General features: G+C 37.3%; 1 protein-coding gene across 4 annotated transcripts; it reads left to right on the top strand.

Moving 5' to 3' along the window:
• The first annotated feature begins 823 nt into the window (after positions 1-823).
• Positions 824-11,384, top strand: g3bp1 (GTPase activating protein (SH3 domain) binding protein 1). Of its 4 annotated transcripts, none has more exons than XM_067385364.1 (12): positions 824-945; positions 1,997-2,113; positions 3,043-3,124; positions 3,230-3,403; positions 6,416-6,506; positions 6,614-6,704; positions 7,254-7,464; positions 7,585-7,686; positions 9,797-9,914; positions 10,156-10,281; positions 10,369-10,478; positions 10,558-11,384. In XM_067385364.1, the coding sequence occupies exons 2-12, from the start codon at positions 2,019-2,021 to the stop codon at positions 10,789-10,791; spliced, it is 1,434 nt and encodes a 477-aa protein (XP_067241465.1). In that variant the 5' UTR covers positions 824-945; positions 1,997-2,018; the 3' UTR covers positions 10,792-11,384. The 4 variants fall into 4 exon arrangements, with proteins under 4 accessions (XP_067241465.1, XP_067241449.1, XP_067241456.1 ...); XM_067385348.1 differs by having other exon boundaries at positions 9,797-9,938; XM_067385355.1 differs by having other exon boundaries at positions 10,153-10,281; positions 10,558-11,365.
• Positions 11,385-18,088: the final 6,704 nt, after the last annotated feature.

Below are 18,088 nucleotides of genomic sequence, written 5' to 3'. Positions count from 1 at the left end.
GAGCCCGGACTTCTCACTATTTGTATAGCAATATTATTATACTGTCATTTTTTACTAGCTAAATTATATTTTACTGTGATGTATAATAGGCATATACTTGAAAAAATAGCCATGTCACCACAATGAGAAAATAATTTCAAATTTTTTTTTTTATTTATTAAATATTTTGATAACCAGAATAGGGTAAATGTGTTTAATTCTAATAAAATAAATATCACCATAAAAAAAAAAAAAAAAAATATATATATATATATATATATATATATATATATATATATATATATATATATATATATATATATATATATATATATATATATTTTTTATGGTGATATTTATTTTATTAGAATTATATATATATATGTATATATATATATATATATATATATATATATATTTTTTTTTTTTTTTTTGTATTTTGTATTTTGGTTTCTGAAGCGACCTACATTTCTTCACTTCCCAATAATCCCCCAAACTAAACGCACTCTTTCTTCATACATCACTGCCATAATGTTTTCTCACTTGAATCCAGTTTCTAATACAGAAATCACCTGGCAACTGTTTAGTTTTGCAAACAAAATGCGCAAAACATCAACAAGTTCAGCTGCTGCGCAACTCACGTCCGTGCGGGCCTAACAACCTTGCTTTGATCCTTCGTTTCACTCTCGTTTTCAAACAGCCTGCATAGATTATGCTAATTAGGCGATTAGGGAGGGCTTTGCGAGAGAACGAATGCTGATAGGACGCACAAACCCTCTGCTTCGATCTGATTGGCTGTTCGGCTCCGCAATCAGATGGGCCGTTGATTTTAGTAGGAGCTAATGTGAAACCGGCACTTCGCCACACGCGCTGCTGCCAGTGTCTGAGCTAAAGCTTCACAGCTACCGGCGCTTCGCTCAAATCATTTCAGATTCAACCCAAACACACATTACTGATTCCCTCTTGGTAAGTGTTTTTTTTTGGAATTTAATGGTTAAATTATATATATATAAAAAAAAAATCAAGCGTTTAAAATGTTATTGTCTTCTAGTCCAGTTAGCGTGATGAATATGATAGCTCGTGCGCAGCTAATAGCCATGTGCTTTTTGTGCCGCATTTATTTAGTATAAATTTTTAATTCCAACATTTTTCATATTAAATCACCTCGGATGTTAAAATAATACGCGTTAATTGAGAGTTTAAGCGATAATACTCACGGTTAGGCCGCTGGGTGGGTTTTGTTGCTCGACGCTGAGAGGATTAGCTTTAGCTACATTCACCTCACCACCAGCCGACATTTCCGTCAAAGCGATCCCGCGTTTACTGAGCTATTACAGTGTAATACACGCTTTATACATTAAATTTAGTTTCAATTTATGCATAATATCATCGTTTACTGTAGATAATGCTCATCTGATACAAGCTTATGCGACAAAATGCTGGACACGTGCACGATTCATGAATGAAAATCAAGCATTTGGCCTATAATGTGTGTGTCTGAGTAGATAAATGTTTTCTAATATGATCTGATTTGGTCATAAAGGAACCGGGCTCAAGATGGCAACGCGGTGTGTCTTGTTCGGGCCTACTTGAGTCCATTTCACAATGGGTTCATCTAATTAAGACTCCGTTTTCCATTGGTAATAATGTCCCACCCTACACGATGAGCAGCCAAACCAACTGCTGTTCATATGGGGTGTGACTAATCTCAAAAGAAATGTATAGAAACGATCGACTGTCGACATTAAAATGGCCTCGTTGCTTCTCTATCTCGACTTAACAAAGAAATTTGTTTCGGTTTCACTGAAGGGTCGGTCTTTGACTTTGCTCAACATATGTAGCGTTTAATGAGTTGTTCAACCAGAAATATTAATTGTCAAACTTGCCCATCATGTTCTCTCTCGAGGAACACATGATGTTACTGACATTTCTTTTGTGTCCATCAGGAGAAAGTCATGTGGGTTTGGAACAACGTGAGGTGAAAATATTTTAATGAGTCATTTTTTTGTTCATTTAGTTGAAACCAGTTGACCAAAGAAATGGTGATGGAGAAGCCAAGTGCCCAGCTTGTCGGGCGAGAGTTTGTCCGACAGTACTACACCCTGCTGAACCAGGCTCCTGACTACCTGCACAGGTGAGGATCATATTTAATCTTTGTTAGACAAATGAACTTTGCATAAATTTGATCACAATCCCTTATGTTAAAGGGTTAGTTCACCCAAAAATGGAAAATTCTGTCATTTATTGCTCACACTCATGTCGTTCCACACCTGTAAGACCTTCGTTAATCTTCGGAACACAAATTAAGATATTGTTGATGAGATCCGATGGCTCCGTGAGGCCTTCATAGGGAGTAATGGACACTTCCTCTCTCAAGATCCATAAAGGTACTAAAAACATATTTAAATCAGTTCATGTGAGTACAGTGGTTCAATATTAATATTATAAAGCAACGAGAATATTTTTGGTGTGCAAAAAAACAAAATAACGACTTATTTAGTGATGGCCGATTTCAAAACACTGCTTCAGTAAGCTTTGGAGCGTTATGAATCAGCGTGTTGAATCAGCTGTTCGGAGCACCATAGTCACGTGATTTCAGCCATTGGCAGTTTGACACGCGATCCGAATCATGATTCGATACACTGATACATAATGCTCCGAGGCTTTCTGAAGCAGTGTTTTGAAATCAGCCATCACTATATAATTCGTAATTCATTTATTTATTCATTTTTTTGGCGTATATTCTCGTCTCTTTATAATATTAATATTGAGCCACTGTACTCACATGAACCGATTTTAAATGTTTTTAGTACCTTTATGGATCTTGAGAGGTTATGTCATTGCTCCCTATGCAGGCCTCACTGAGCTATCAGATTTCATCAAAAAATATCTTAATTTGTGTTCTGAAGATCAACGAAGGTCTTACGGGTGTGAAACGACATGAGGTTGAGTAATTAATGACAGAATTTTAATTTTTGGGTGAGCTAACCCTTTAAATGTTTAAAAAGTGGTAGCACAAATTGCAGCAAAGCTAAACGTGTTGCTTTTGTTCTTATTTCTCAGGTTTTATGGCAAGAACTCCTCTTATGTACACGGTGGTCTGGATAATAACGGCAAACCAGCGGAAGCAGTCTATGGGCAGTCTGTGAGTTTTTTTTTTTTTAAAACAAGTGTTGTGAATTATTTTTATTTTATTTTTTTTAAATGGTTGATTCAGTGTAGTAGCTCAATGTCGTTCTTTTTTTAACAGGAAATCCATAAGAAGGTGATGGCTCTCAGCTTCCGTGATTGTCACACTAAGATCAGGCACGTCGATGCCCATGCCACCCTGAATGAGGGAGTGGTGGTGCAAGTGTTGGGGGAGCTGTCCAATAACATGCAGCCCATGAGGAAGTTCATGCAGACGTTTGTTCTAGCACCTGAGGTATGAAGATTTCTTCACAGATGTGTTATCAGATGAAATTAACAAGACCTCAGGGGAATAACTGAACTTGTCTTTGAATGTCTGCCAAAGCAGACGTAAACTATTGTATATGTGAGGATGTGTGAAGTGAAGACAATTCTAAAGACCTGCAAAATGGAAAAGGTGAATATGCAAATCTATAGTCATCATTTTAGTACTCAGGGGAAAGAAAATATCAGGCATTTTTGATGCTTCAATCTAAAACCCGCAGCATATATAATATATTAATTGAACAATAATTAAACAATAGCACTATGCTATATATATATATATATATATATATATATATTATATTATATATCTCTCAATCAAATTAGGGATGTGACGAGATCTCGTGTCTCGCGAGACTAAACTGTGAGGCGAAAAGAAGTCTCGTGATGTTGCCATGACAGAGTGTTAGGATGATTAGGAAAGAATATGCCACCACTACGTTTACATTACGCCTCCACTGTCATTTTGCTTTGTATTTAAATAAAAAATATTTAATTCAGTTGGATAACGGACGCCGTCGCTCCATATTTACAGAGTTATGCGCGATCGCTAAAAGTGAAAGTAAACGCGAGCGCGTATTCAAATGCGATTTCAATACCTCGCATTTTGAAAGCGGCTCCCTGATGAATGCAAGCATCTCTCAATATGAAAGCTATTTTAGGCTGTGCAGTGTAGTTGTAACCATCTCTCAGCTATGTATCAAAGAAAAAATTGGTCTTATTTGCACTTTGAATATTGAGAGAGTGCGATTATGGTTGCACTTAATGTAAAGTGTTACCATGAAAACTAATAACAGTTTTCTCTTAATCTTATTAAGCAAAAACAATAAGGTTTCATTTGTTAACATTAGTTAATGCACTGTAAACTATGAACTAACAATGAATGAATATTTTTATTAACTAACATTAACAAAGATTAATAAATACTGTAGCAAATATATTGCTCATTGTTAGTTGATGTTGGTTAATACATTATTGTTAATAAATAAGACCTTATTGTAAAGTGTTAACCTTTTTTTGATATATATATATATATATATATATATATATATATATATATATATATATATATATATATATATATATATATATATATATATATATATACATACACACACATATATACATATACATTTTATATATATATATATATGTATATTTATATGTATATATATATATGTATATTTATGTATTTATTTAGTTTTTAAAAGGATTGTTCATCCAAAATTGAAAATTCTGTCATTAATTACTCACCCTCATGCCAGACCTTTGTTCATCTTCAGAACACAAATTAAGATATTTTTGTTAATCCGATTGCTTAGTAAGGCGTGCATAGACAGCAATGAAATTTCCTCTCTCAAGATCCATTAATGTACTAAACATATTTAAATCAGTTCATGTGAGTACAGTGTTTCAATATTAATATTATAAAGCGACGAGAATATTTTTGGTGCGCCAAAAAAACAAAATGACTTAAATAGTGATGACCAATTTCAAAACACTGCTTCAGGAAGCTTCGTAGCATAAATGAATCAGTGTGTTGAATCAGCGGTTCGGAGCGCCAAAGTCACGTGATATCAGCAGTTTGACACGCGATCCGAACCATGATTCAACACAAAACATTTAAAAATCCCCCGAAGCTTCACTGAGCCATCGGATTTCATGAAAAATATCTTAATTTGTGTTCCGAAGATGAATGGTCTTACGGGTGTGGAACGGCATGAGGGTGAGTAATAAATGACAAATGATGTACAATGCCTAGTTTACGCAAGTTTAGCCTTCAAATATGGAAACATTTGGATTTGTGCTGAATCAGAGATCAACACTGGTTCTCTCTGTTTCACTTTAAATAGATTCGTCTTGGCTTGATGTTATAGGTACTTTTGTGTTCTGTTAAAATGAAAAGGATTTGTTGTGCAGTGAGGGGAATCTAAAATAGACTATAGCTGTTTATAATGTTTGTAAACATTTTACTGGTATTTTACATTGTTTTCGAATGTTATAGTCTAATAAAAGGAAATGCGTGACTTAGCTTTTTCTCTCTCTCAAACACTTGTATGTCTAGCGTATTTAACCATGCAGCAAGCGCTTTAAAACATCTTGGAAAAGTTACTTAAATAGCTTAAGTAAAAGTATTAAATGGTCAGTTTTTATTTTTGGTTAATGTTTAACCACTCAATTGTGAGCGTCTCTAGTGCAGCCGTAGAAAATGGTCTAATGCGGTTCATGGATTCTTGTCCATGAAACGCCCCACTTCTGGTATTTTGCCGGTTAATTGACATGGTTAAATTGCAGTCGAGGATATTTTTTAAATCGAGGCCTCAAGTTTAATCGAGTAATTGTGACAGTCCTAAACTAATCATCTTGTAATGGATGTCACTTCAGTTCTGCATTCTAAGTATGAATTATCATATGCAGTAAAAGTCAGAACAATATAATGCAAGCCCTCTAAAAGGTTTTGCCACAAGCTCATGCTCGTATCGCAAGAGCATTTTTAACAAGACAAGAAATAGTCATGTTTTAATATTGCAAGATCACTTCGAATTTTAAGAAATCATTGGCTAGATATTTCTTGTGTGGAGTAAAGCTTAATGCTCAGGGATACTTCATTTTCTGCATTCCTCTTCATCTGTCTTTTTCGACATTATTTTCAAACACCCGGATCACTCGCTAATGCACTGTTGCAGAATGTGGATGAGGGAATACTTTTGGCTTTACTCGCAAGCAATAATGTCCAGTCTGTACCTTCATCTGTTTAAATCAAAATATTTATTGCTTGTGTAGTAATCACCGATGACTAAATAGAAATTCACAAGCTGAAAAGTGTTGCAAACTTGGACTTGGTGTCTTGGAAGCATCAATTTGTTTTGATCTTCATTAGTGCAAGTTTTTAGCTCATAAAATGGCTATAGGCAGATTTGGCCTTTTTAAATTAACTCATTTTTCCTTTTTTTATTTTTTTTTTATTGCTGTAATCTTTTAGGGTACCGTTGCAAATAAGTTCTATGTACACAACGATATCTTCCGGTACCAGGATGAAGTGTTTGGGGACTCGGACTCAGAACCTCCTGAGGGTGAGCCGCTGATATTGTTGGTGTATTTCAGGCATCTTTAGAGTAATCGGTCTCCCAAATGCTCTCGCTGTGAGCAGATGACTTCATTCATCTCCTGTTGTTCACAGAGTCTGAGGAGGACGTGGAGGATCTGGAGCGAGTGCACTCACCTGAGGTGGTCCAGGAGGAGTCTGCTGGATACTACGAACAGACACCTTGGTAAATTGTGTTCGGTTTGACGGCTCATTTAATATAGTTGAGTTTGGTAGTCACTTGGGTAAAGCGGGAAGCAAATCATGTGGGTGTGTTTTAAGTCAAAACAAACCACACTAGTGCTGCTTGATCATGACAAAAATCAGAATCAATTTGATCACAAATTCATGATTTAAGATGATTATTGGTTAGGTGATATGAGTCTTATTTCATGATGTAATTTTAAATATCAGTGAAATGTCACAATTATAGACACATTAGTTAACATAGTATTAGTTTGCTGAAGTAAAAAGTTCCTTAAAACGGTTACAGAAGACAAGTAAACAGTCAGCAATACAATAAGAACAAGGAATTATCTTGTTTTCATAATCGTTGGAAGCTGAAATCGAAAAATCGATTGATTTAATCACACACCCCTACTACACACTCTTCAATTTTGATTTGTTAGATAACACTTCAGTAACCTTTAGTTATCGCAGTATGATATCCTCTAGAAAGTGAAGACTCCTTTTTACCACTGTATTGTGGTTTCATGGACATCTGTGCGTTTTTCAGCGTGGAGCCCGAGGGGCCGCAAGAAGAGGTGTCCGTAACTCCAGAGCCCCAGCCTGAGCCAGAAGCAGAGGTGGAGCCTGAGCCAGCAGCTGTGGAGCTAAAACCAGAGCCCGTCAGCCAGCCTGAGGTTCATGTTGAGGAAAAGACTCAGAGGTCTTCCCCTTCGCCCACACCTGCTGACACCACACCCACCATGCCAGAGGACAACCGGGTAAGACCACCCTCATTCATCACTGTCTGTTGAGTCTCTCGTATCAACAGACCTGTATTTGTAAAGCTGTGGAGTCATCACAAACCGGATAAGTGAGATTAAATGCTTTATTGTTTTCAGCCATCTTCATGGGCTTCAGTCACTAGCAAGAATCTCCCACCGGGAGGAGTGGTCCCTGCCACAGGAGTCCCTCCACATGTTGTCCGAGTCCCATCTACGCAGGTAGACACTCACAACAGACTCTTTTACTCCATTTAAAGATTTAATATCGGTCTAGTAAATCTTATCCCTAACCTAATTCATGTAGTTACAGCTTAAAGGTGCCCTAGAATCAAAAATTGAATTTACCTTGGCATAGTTGAATAACAAGAGTTCAGTACATGGAAATGAGATACAGTCTCAAACTCCATTGTTTCCTCCTCCTTATATAAATCTCAGAAAAACAACCGACTGTTACGTAACAGTTGGGATCATTAATATGTATGACCCCAATATTTGCATATGCCAGCCCATGTTCAAGGCATTAGACAAGGGCAGCCAGTATTAACGTCTGGATCTGTGCACAGCTGAATCATCAGACTAGGTAAGCAAGCAAGGACAATAGCGAAAAATGGCAGATGGAGCAATAATAACTGACATGATCCATGATTACATGATATTTTTAGTGATAATTTGGCAGGGAGTGCGTGATTTAAAGGGGCTGCAGCCTGAATCGGTGCATAGTTAATGATGCCCCAAAATAGGCAGTTAAAAAAATTAATAAAAAAAAAAAATCTATGGGGTATTTTGAGCTGAAACTTCACAGACACATTCAGGGGACACCTTAGACTTATATTGCAGCTCATAAAAACTGGTTCTAGGGCACCTTTAATGTAAAGTCCAACAGTAGCTATGTTTTCATCCACTTATTTTTGTGTATTTTGGGATATTGCATAAAAAATGCTGGATGGAAACACCAAGATGCACAAAAATTCTAAAAATGTGCATAAAATGTATGTGCTCAATTAAGGTGGTTAATTTTTAATTAATTTTTTTTAATCCAATAAGAAAACTGATAGAAACACTTACCGAAAAAATTCCTTGATGCGCTTCAAAAGTCATGTTACTTTGCACGATGGGACAGCATAACTGGACTGAACAGCGGGCCATTCTCATTGCACAGCATCTGAAATTTTGATCATTCTGAAATGCCTGAGCAAAGTCTGTCGTCAAAGTGGTTTGGTGTAATTACCTCCCAGTACTGTCTTGCATGACTGCGTTCACGAACAGCAGGCATCCACCTCCAAAAGCAAGATAACATGACCGTGTTTGTCTGCGCGCTCTGAGGCACAAGTCATTTATTATAGGCCTTTACAAAAATTATTATACACAGTGGCTTCTACTTTTCTTAGTAATATTTAGCACCAGATTTTGTTCTCTTCGACTTTATTCGCAAATGTTTTATGCAATATTCCAATTTTGTGCACAAGTTAAATTTGCAACTTTGGAAACACAGCTAGTGTGACTCGCTGTACATCGTACATCCTAATCAAGGTAGTTTTGTTCACCCAAAAATGGCATTTCTATCAATAATTACTCACCCTCATGTCGTTCCAAACCTGTAAGACCTTCGTTCATCTTCGGAAAACGCGCATAAGGAATTTTTGATTAAATCCAAGAGGTTTATTATCCCCAATAGAAAGCAAAGTAATTTCGTCATTCGAGGTCCAGAAAGGACAAAAGACATTGTCAAAACAGTCATGTGACTGCAGTGGTTCAACCTTAATGTTATGAAGTGACAAGAATACTTTTATGCACACAAACAGAACAAAACAAATAACTTTTTATTCAACAATTTCTTCTCTGTTAGCTTAGTTCAGCGCTTCCATGTTTCCGTCCAAATGCTGGCTCAGTATCGGCCGCCGCTGTTCACGTGAGCACCACAACACATACATGTGATGCTGATTATGGAGCCATCCAATAATGAGCCGGCGTTTGGATGTAAACACAGAAGCACTGAACTGTTCACTGCGTCAAATGCATACAAGGATTTTCTTTGTTTTTTTTGTACACAGTATTCAGTCTCTTCATGACATTAAGTTTGAACTACTTTTCTGGACCTTGAATGGTGATAATTGTTGCTTTCTATTGGGGATTAAAAAAAAAACAACAACTTGGATTTCATCACATAACTTTGTGTTCTGAAGATGAACAAAGGTTTTATGGGTGGAATGACATGAGGGTGAATAATTGACAAATGTAATTTGAGTAAACTAATGCTTTAAGTAAATTTGCATTAAGTGATTTCATATACAGCCTTATTTTCATGCATGATTGTGATTATGATCCATAGCCACGTGTAGAGGTGAAAGCAGAAACGCAGACCACAGCACAGAGACCCCAGAGAGACCAGAGACCACGTGACCAGAGACCAGGACCCGCTCCAGCTCAAAGAACATCGAGACCAGGAGGTGTGCAAAAGTGTAGTGAATCTAGTATGGGTCCATTTTTACACTTTTGATGCTTTTTAAAATATTTACGAAAGACTTTATTAGCTGAATTTGATCTTATTGGCTTTGGCAAAACTGCTTAAGGCAGCCTGAGCGCTGAAATGATCCTCATGTCTGTTGAAAGTTAAATTAAAGCACACATCATGGCTGTTCCACTAGAAACCTGAAAGCAGGAATCATCTGTTTGATCTCTGTTTAGCAGTGAGGGAGGGTGAGAGCGGAGAGTCAGAGGTGCGGCGGACGGTCCGGTATCCCGACAGCCACCAACTCTTTGTTGGAAACGTACCTCACGATGTGGATAAGAACGAGCTCAAGGAATTCTTTGAACGTAAGTTGTACAAAAAGCATTTTTCAGTTCAAACTTTTTAAACTGTAAATCAGATCCTCCGCTTACCTGCGAATCTCTTTTGCACAGAGTACGGCACTGTCCTTGAGCTGAGAATCAACAGCGGCGGAAAGCTGCCCAACTTTGGATTTGTGGTATTTGATGATTCTGAGCCCGTGCAGAAGATCCTCAGTAACCGGGTACGTGTGACTTTCAGATGTTTTGTGGTACGGGATATAATGCAGAATCATCAGAATGACCGTTTTCTTTATATCATAGCCCATTAAACTGCGAGGAGATGTTCGGCTGAACGTAGAGGAAAAGAAGACCCGCTCGGCCCGTGAAGGTGACAGGCGGGACATCCGCCCCAGAGGCCCCCCGGGGGGACCGCGTGACAGGATAGGCGGGTCAAGGGGACCGCCCGCCCGTGGAGGCATGGCTCAGAAACCCAGTTTCGGAGCCGGTCGAGGCACAGGACCCAGCGAGGGCCGCTACGCAGGACCACGTCAGTGAGGCAGCTCCCACGTCATTCACTGCTGATGCAAGTCACCCTGGTTAACACAGATGGCTTCCCTGTTCCCTGTCTCCATCCCTCACTCCAGGACCCAGGAGTGTGATTTATTTTTGTTTCTTTATCTGGACTTCCTTTTATTTCCGAGATTGAACTTGAATTTGTTGTAGAAAAACAAAACTACTTGAATTGGGGAAAGGAGAAACCTATCATTTGGTTTTAGCGTTCTCTCCCTGTTTCTTAAAGGAACGTGTTTTTACTGCTTGGGCAATCCTGTGTATTGCTAGAACCCGCTTTCAGGTCAAGTGCAAGTATGGTTTTATTTGGAATTTGCCAAGTCGAATCATGGTTGTGTGTGAGTGACTATCTAGCATGTAAAGAATCCTGTTTGCCTTCTACTGTTGCACTTCATCAAGAATGACAACATATTTTAACAACTCCACTGATGAGAGAACAAAATAAACTCTATGTACTATTTTGAAGCATGGTTGTGTCTTGTCTAGGTTAAGAATTGTCAACGGGGTTTATACGGTAATGGAAAACATGAAGGAATTTTTATTTGACTTCTAGAACTACAACTAAAATGTTCAGTGTTTTAAGCCATTTGCCGCTGCTAGACAAGTTTTATTTTTTTTTTTTTTTTTTTTTTTTTTGTTTGTTTGTTTTTCTAAAGGAAAAACTATTTGACAAGGAAAAGTTATTAATTTCTTTTATAACTTTTAATTATAAAATTTCTTTGACTTGAGCCTGAAATTAAATGGTCCGTTCCATTTAAAACAAAAACCTTTTAGACAAAATGTTTGCATATGTGATCATTTGATATTTTAAAGGGCATAGAAATTTGCATGTCAAATGATCTGGTAGGTTTTACAGAGTTGAAGAGCAATTTATTTTAAAAATTCTCACTTCCAAAATGTTTAAATTGCTTTTTGTAAATGGTTTTAAAGTTGGTTCTAAAATACTTACCTGGTGGCAAAATCACAGATGACACAGTCCCCATCAAATCAAAATTGACTTTAAAAAAAAAAAAAAAAAAATGTGTGGTATTTATGATTTATCCATGCATATTTATGTAAAATTCATGTGCCCTCGTAAACTATAATCAAAAAACGTCTCATCTTGTAATCTTGTCTCTTATGACATGTTTACAGGTGCTGTCACTCACATGACATCACACCATCCAATCAATGCCCCATTGACCAAATCATGTTCTGCCCTACAGTTTTCCTGCTTGAAGTAGTTGTCAAATGACAAATCAGGTCCTTCCTTTAAAACGTGTCTCCAGAAACTGTCAATTATCCTAAGCGCAAGAGAAATTAGTGCATAATAAAACCAGTTTAATGTAATTTCTTACACTTGATTAACTGTTAATAAATAAAAATAGCCTAAGTCAATATATGAAGCATTAATTTGGTAAAATGTCCAAATATTTCAGTTATTAAAACAGTTTAACACAATAATATTAGATGTTTGTGAATACATGTAGGGTAAGTGCAAATGCAAGTATAAACTAAGCTATCGGGCTAATCAGGTATCTGATATGCCAGTACATAAGCTAACATACAGACATAATTGGTCATAACATAGTTGAAATGCTTTTATCATAACGATTTTTTGCAGCGCTAAAAAGTACCTATTGAAAGCAATTTGAACCACTTGGGGTCCTAATGGAGACCTGATTTCAGGGGGGACCCAATTTGTCACTACACCATTTCACTAGGATATGTTACAATAGGAAGAAAAGGCGATTGCAATTTCCGTTACATGTCAAATTATACATGGTATGAGTTATTTCGCCATGTTGAAATGACGTTACCGAGGGTGTTTCACTAAATGTCGAAGAGAATCCTCATGCTCATTGGTTGCCGCATCTGTAGATATGCTAGTAGCATAGTGTTGTTTGGTGATCATTTATGTATATATCATGTTGTTCCAAATCTATATATATATATATATATATGAGAATATATGCAAATCTAATTTCTAAAGGCTCCAGCACCTGAAGATATTCTCAATCTTTTTTCCATTACTGCCGGGGTAGTGCTGGTCATAACAGAAAAGTCAATTTTGCACCTATAGACATCCATCATCCAGCCACCAAAATGATGAGATTCTGCAATATTGTGCTGCCACTCTCAACAAATATCAATATGTTATATTGCTCCAGCAGTGTACTTTACAGATACCTTATCTTGAGGCACACACCGGCCAATCATCTTCCCATTTTCTCAGTCTGATTGAGTTACTGAGATTATTCGGCCTAATTTTGAATTCATGTGCTTGCGTCATACTGAAAAAATCACAACTGTAGCTCATTATAAACTACATTAACAGTGAGAATGATTAGCTGTAGCTGTGATGTAGGGGGTGTTGACCAGCAGGTGGCCCAGCATTAGTATTCATGAGAGGGAAAGTGCAGCTTCTCTTCGCCACTTGATTTTGAAGCCCCACACCCTCCTGACCCACATGAGTTCAAGATGTCCTCATACAGCTGGCCACAGCCCACCAAACATACGGCCCCCCAGCTGGACCCTCACAAAGCCTCGGGCTCTGCAACAACAGATAACGGCACGGATATTTAAAGAGCTAGTGCAGCCAACGTTCGTATTTACTCACCCTCATTTTGTTCTAAATCGTATAACTTTAAAGAAAATTTTGAGGAATTTCATTGCTTGCTTTTGTCCTTGCAATTAGTTCCCATGACCATTGAGGCTTTTATGTCTTAAAACCAAAAAGCACCATAAAAGTTATTATACAAGGCTTCTCTGTGTGAGGAACAGACTGAAATTAAAGACATTATTTAATGAATATCTTCCCTTCTAGTGAGCTGTGAACCACTGCAACCAAATCATTCAGAGTCAGTGAATTGAACCAGATCAGTTAAATTTGGGAATGAATTATTCAGACAGTTTTTAAGCGAATCAATCATTCCGTTCAAAAGTTGTAATAATGTTTTATAAATCGAGTGGTACTGGTAGGTTTCCGCCGGAAAGCCGTTTGTCTTTGCGTCATTATATGGATCATTTATAGCCTTTTCTCACAGCAGCTGGAATAATTAAACTCATTTTGATGGCGGATTGTATTCCAGAAAGGTCCAAATGACAATCATCAGTGCCAACTGGAGATTCACCTGTAGTCAAAAGCAAAAGACGTTGGACTGTGGAGTGGCTACAGAAATTGAAATCTACAGGTTACGCTAATACACACTAAATACACAGTCACACAATGCTGATGTTGTTAACATTAACAATTTGAGAACAAAGTATAACAATAATAATTTGCTTGGTTTGATGCGATCCGAGCTAAACGATCATTAGATTTAATCACCGTTGGCAGCGCGATTTCCTCAGTTGGTCAGAACAAAAGTGGCAGACATGTTACTTACTTGTTCAGATGACATTTTCCAGTGAAAATTCTTATTTTGGTCATACTTCCATGATGTAGAATCTGTGATTCCGAAGTACAGTGTCCACACAGATGTGATGACTGACAGAAAACATTAGATTCATCCGCACTGAGGAGCCGTGCCGACGCACAACCTAATTCTGCAAATAACTGCAATTGCAGGTTTCAAACAGAGATGGCGACAAAGAGGCAAAACTTACGGACTGCAGCTGAATCAGTCGACTCCTATACATAACGCCACTGAAAAATAGGTCATGTACATGCACTGTGCTTGTCTTGCATTATGATCATTGTACATTAAACTTCAGTGTTCACTTAAACAACATTAGCCAATATAGTAGAAATATCAATTTCTAATCTTCCCTTTCTCTCTCAAATTCTAGTGAATTGTTGTTTCTCATTTACACTCTTTTTGAGCTGCTTCAATCTGGCTTCTGCAAACTCCCCAGCACTGAAACTGCATTAGTTAAGGTCACTGATTACTTGTTAATAGCTTCAGACTCTGAATGTCTTTCCATTCTGATCCTTGTTGATCCGAGTACAGCTTTTGACACTGTAGGTCATTCTCTTTTACTTTCTTGTCTGGAAACTGTTTGGTGTTACTGATAATGCATTAAGCTGCTTCAAGTCTTATCTCTCAGACTGTAGGCAGTTTCCTTGGGCGGATGCAAGTCCAAAGTTGGTTCAGTTCAATTCGGTGTTCCCCAGGGATCGATTTTGAGCCCCTTCATTTTTACATTTTTCATCTTGGTCTTAATTTTCATTTTTACACAGATGACACCCAGATTTACACTCAATCAAATCCTGTTGATAATGCAGCTGTCGCCATTTTTTAACACTGTATTTCTGAGAAAAAATTTGGATGTCTCTAAATTTTCTGTCTAAACAGCGACAAGACTGAGCTTATGCTCATTGGTTCAATGTAAAGTTGGTTCTTTAACCTTAAATGTGGAGGTCTCTGATCTTATACAAGTTGATTTTCTGATATTTCTTTTCCAAGCACATCTTACCAAATCCAAACCACATCAATCTTAATAACTCCCATTAATTTTGTATTTAATCATTTATAAGTGATATATAATTTTTCATGAAGGCTGGAAGTGAGAAACATTATATTCAGGTGTGCAGGTTTTCTTTTACAGAGGTTTTCTTTTTTTAACTCTGACTAATAAGTCAAAAATGATTAAATGCGCATGAGAAGGATGCAATACTAATAATTGCAAAGTTAAGGCACGATTAATGGACAGCAAAATGCTCATTGGGTCAGCAGGGTCAGACAAAAACAGGTGAAGAAAAGACTGCAAAAGAATTAAGGTGAAGAATTAAGTGTGAAACCATCAGGAACCCTTTAGTCTCCAGCGCCACCATCTTCCAGAAGTAACCTACCTGAAGTCTCCAGAAGTGGGTAAAGAATCCTAAAAATGACAGGCGCTTAATAAGAATCACAAGCTGAAGTGTTGTAAAATACATGAAGACTGGGTTTTTATAAGCTTTATAGACAGACAGCTTGAGAGTGACTCCTGAAGGACCAGCACCACATCCTCTTGTACCACTGTTTGAAGAATTCATCTTCCAGAATCTGGCAGGAAGTAAGATGAACTAAATTCATTTTTAGTCCATCTCCTATCCTGAAAAGTCTGTCTTGTAGAGATGGACTTAAAATTGCATTTGTGTTCCATAAAAGAAAGATAGTCACACACATTCCCAATCGCCCCCTGGTGGTTGGCTGCAGTGTAGGTCATAATCTCAACCCTCTACATGTAATCAAACGGGACACGAGCCAAACAAAAAAAATCCAATTACACTTGTGTATGGTTTTGGGTAGTTCTCATCACCCAGATGTATGTTCAAGTGTTTGTTTTCCCAATAAATATGGCTTTAGTTAGTTATTTGATGGTGTAACGTCTTGATTGACAGCTTGTGATTGAGTCTGTGGGCGGGACCTTAACTCCGCGGCTCCACCTCAGGATCTCTACTGCACAGACTCGGGCTCCGAATGACGTAATCGGCAACGACAGCCTCTGGGATATTTTGGCTTCATTTTTCTACAGTGGAAGGAAGCGGAGACACTCTTGAATAATGACAGATTTCATTTCATTTTTTGGGTAAACTATCCCTTTAAAAACATTTTACCTCCAGAGTTTTTTTATTGCTAAATTGTTAATGAAACAAAACTGGCATCTCTGTTTCTCAGCTAAGACTGAAAATATTCATTTCTCATTGAAGGAAAAAACATTCTGTCAAAGCCTTCATGTTTCACTGGCTTCAGGCCCCGCGGCGGTTTTCAGTGTCAGCTGTAATGTAATTCTAGTCCCACTGTAAGAGGGGCCGGTGGTCTGGAGAGGGGGAGGAGCTCCTCCAGACTACTCAAGCGAGGGGAGAGATCGACTGAGCCTTTGTGGTTCATAATCCACTTGCATAATTTAAAAGCCTGAGCAAGCATGGCCATAAGGCCGAGTATGTATTTAAATGCAGCCACATGAGGCCTCTGGGAAATTCTTGCAAAGTGTACGGTACTTTCCAGAGCCTGAATCTGCTTAATTGACTTTCCTCTAAAAATTGGTTGGGGTATATAAAGCTCCAAAAAAACAAATGCTTCAAATTAAAATTATGTCAATATTCAACATGACTTTGACTTTTAAAGGTGCAGTGTGTAAATTTTAGCGGCACCTTGGGGTGAGGTTGCGAGTTGCAACATAGGGAAGCTACGGTGGCTGACACAGGACAAAGATGTCGTCGTCTGAGACAGCAGAGAGTAGCTGGTCAAGCAAATGCACTCTGTGGAGCAGTTTGTCCATTTAGGGCTACTGTAGAAACATGGCGGTGCAAAATGGCGACTTCCATGTAAGGAGACCCGCGGTGTATGTGATAGAAATGGCTCATTCTAAGGAAATAAAAACATAACGGGTCATTATTTAAGGTCTTTATACACCCCTGAAAACATAGTTATGTATATTATATTGCATTCCTGTCAACAGATCCTCCTAAAATATTACACATTGCACCTTTAAATTTTTTAAAAAAGGAAGAGGAGTACTACAAGGAGAGATTATTTGCTCCTTCTTCTTGACTACAGCACCACAGTAACACTTTACAATAATGGTTAACAAACTAAGAATGAACAATACTTCAACAGTAATCTTAGTTAATGTTCATTTCAGCATTTAGCAATATTGTTTGTTAACATTAGTTTAACACTGTGAACATAAACAATGAACTGTATTTTTATTAACTAACATTAAAAATATTAACAATACTGTATTAAATGTATTGCTCATTGTTAGTTCATGTTAGTTAATACATTAACTAATGTTAACAAAATGGTTGAGACATTGCAAGAAGCGGCAAACATTTTTTTCTAGGGCATATCTGCTATAATAATAATAATAATAAAAATAATAATGAAATATATGAAATAGAAATAGCTTAAGATATGTAGCTCTGACTTGACACATTGTTGTCATATCTTTACATCTCATATAGGATGGCCATAATGGAGTTATTAGAGATGTTAAGATATGACAACAATGTGGTCATATCTTAACACTTATATATCTTTAAAAAATGTATGCACCACAAAAGCTGAAATTCAGTTTTAAATTTTTTTTTTTTTGAATAAATAAATTCAACCACACACAAACATGCACGCACACACACACGTTGTGTTTCAATGTTTTATGGGGACATTCCATAGTAATGGTTTTTATACTGTACAAACTGTATTTCTTTCCCATAACCCTGAACCTAACCATCACAGAAAACTGTCTGCATTTTTACATTTTAAAAAAACATCACTTAGTATGATTTATAAACTGTTTTCCTCATGGGGACCAAAAAAAAATGTCCCCACAAGGACAGGGATTTTGGATATTGCCAGTTCATTTGAATGAAAGC

Source organism: Chanodichthys erythropterus, chromosome 1, assembly GCF_024489055.1.
Source record: "Chanodichthys erythropterus isolate Z2021 chromosome 1, ASM2448905v1, whole genome shotgun sequence".
In the NCBI taxonomy this organism is placed as follows: domain Eukaryota; kingdom Metazoa; phylum Chordata; class Actinopteri; order Cypriniformes; family Xenocyprididae; genus Chanodichthys; species Chanodichthys erythropterus.
This window is presented reverse-complemented; position numbering and strand designations above follow the sequence as displayed.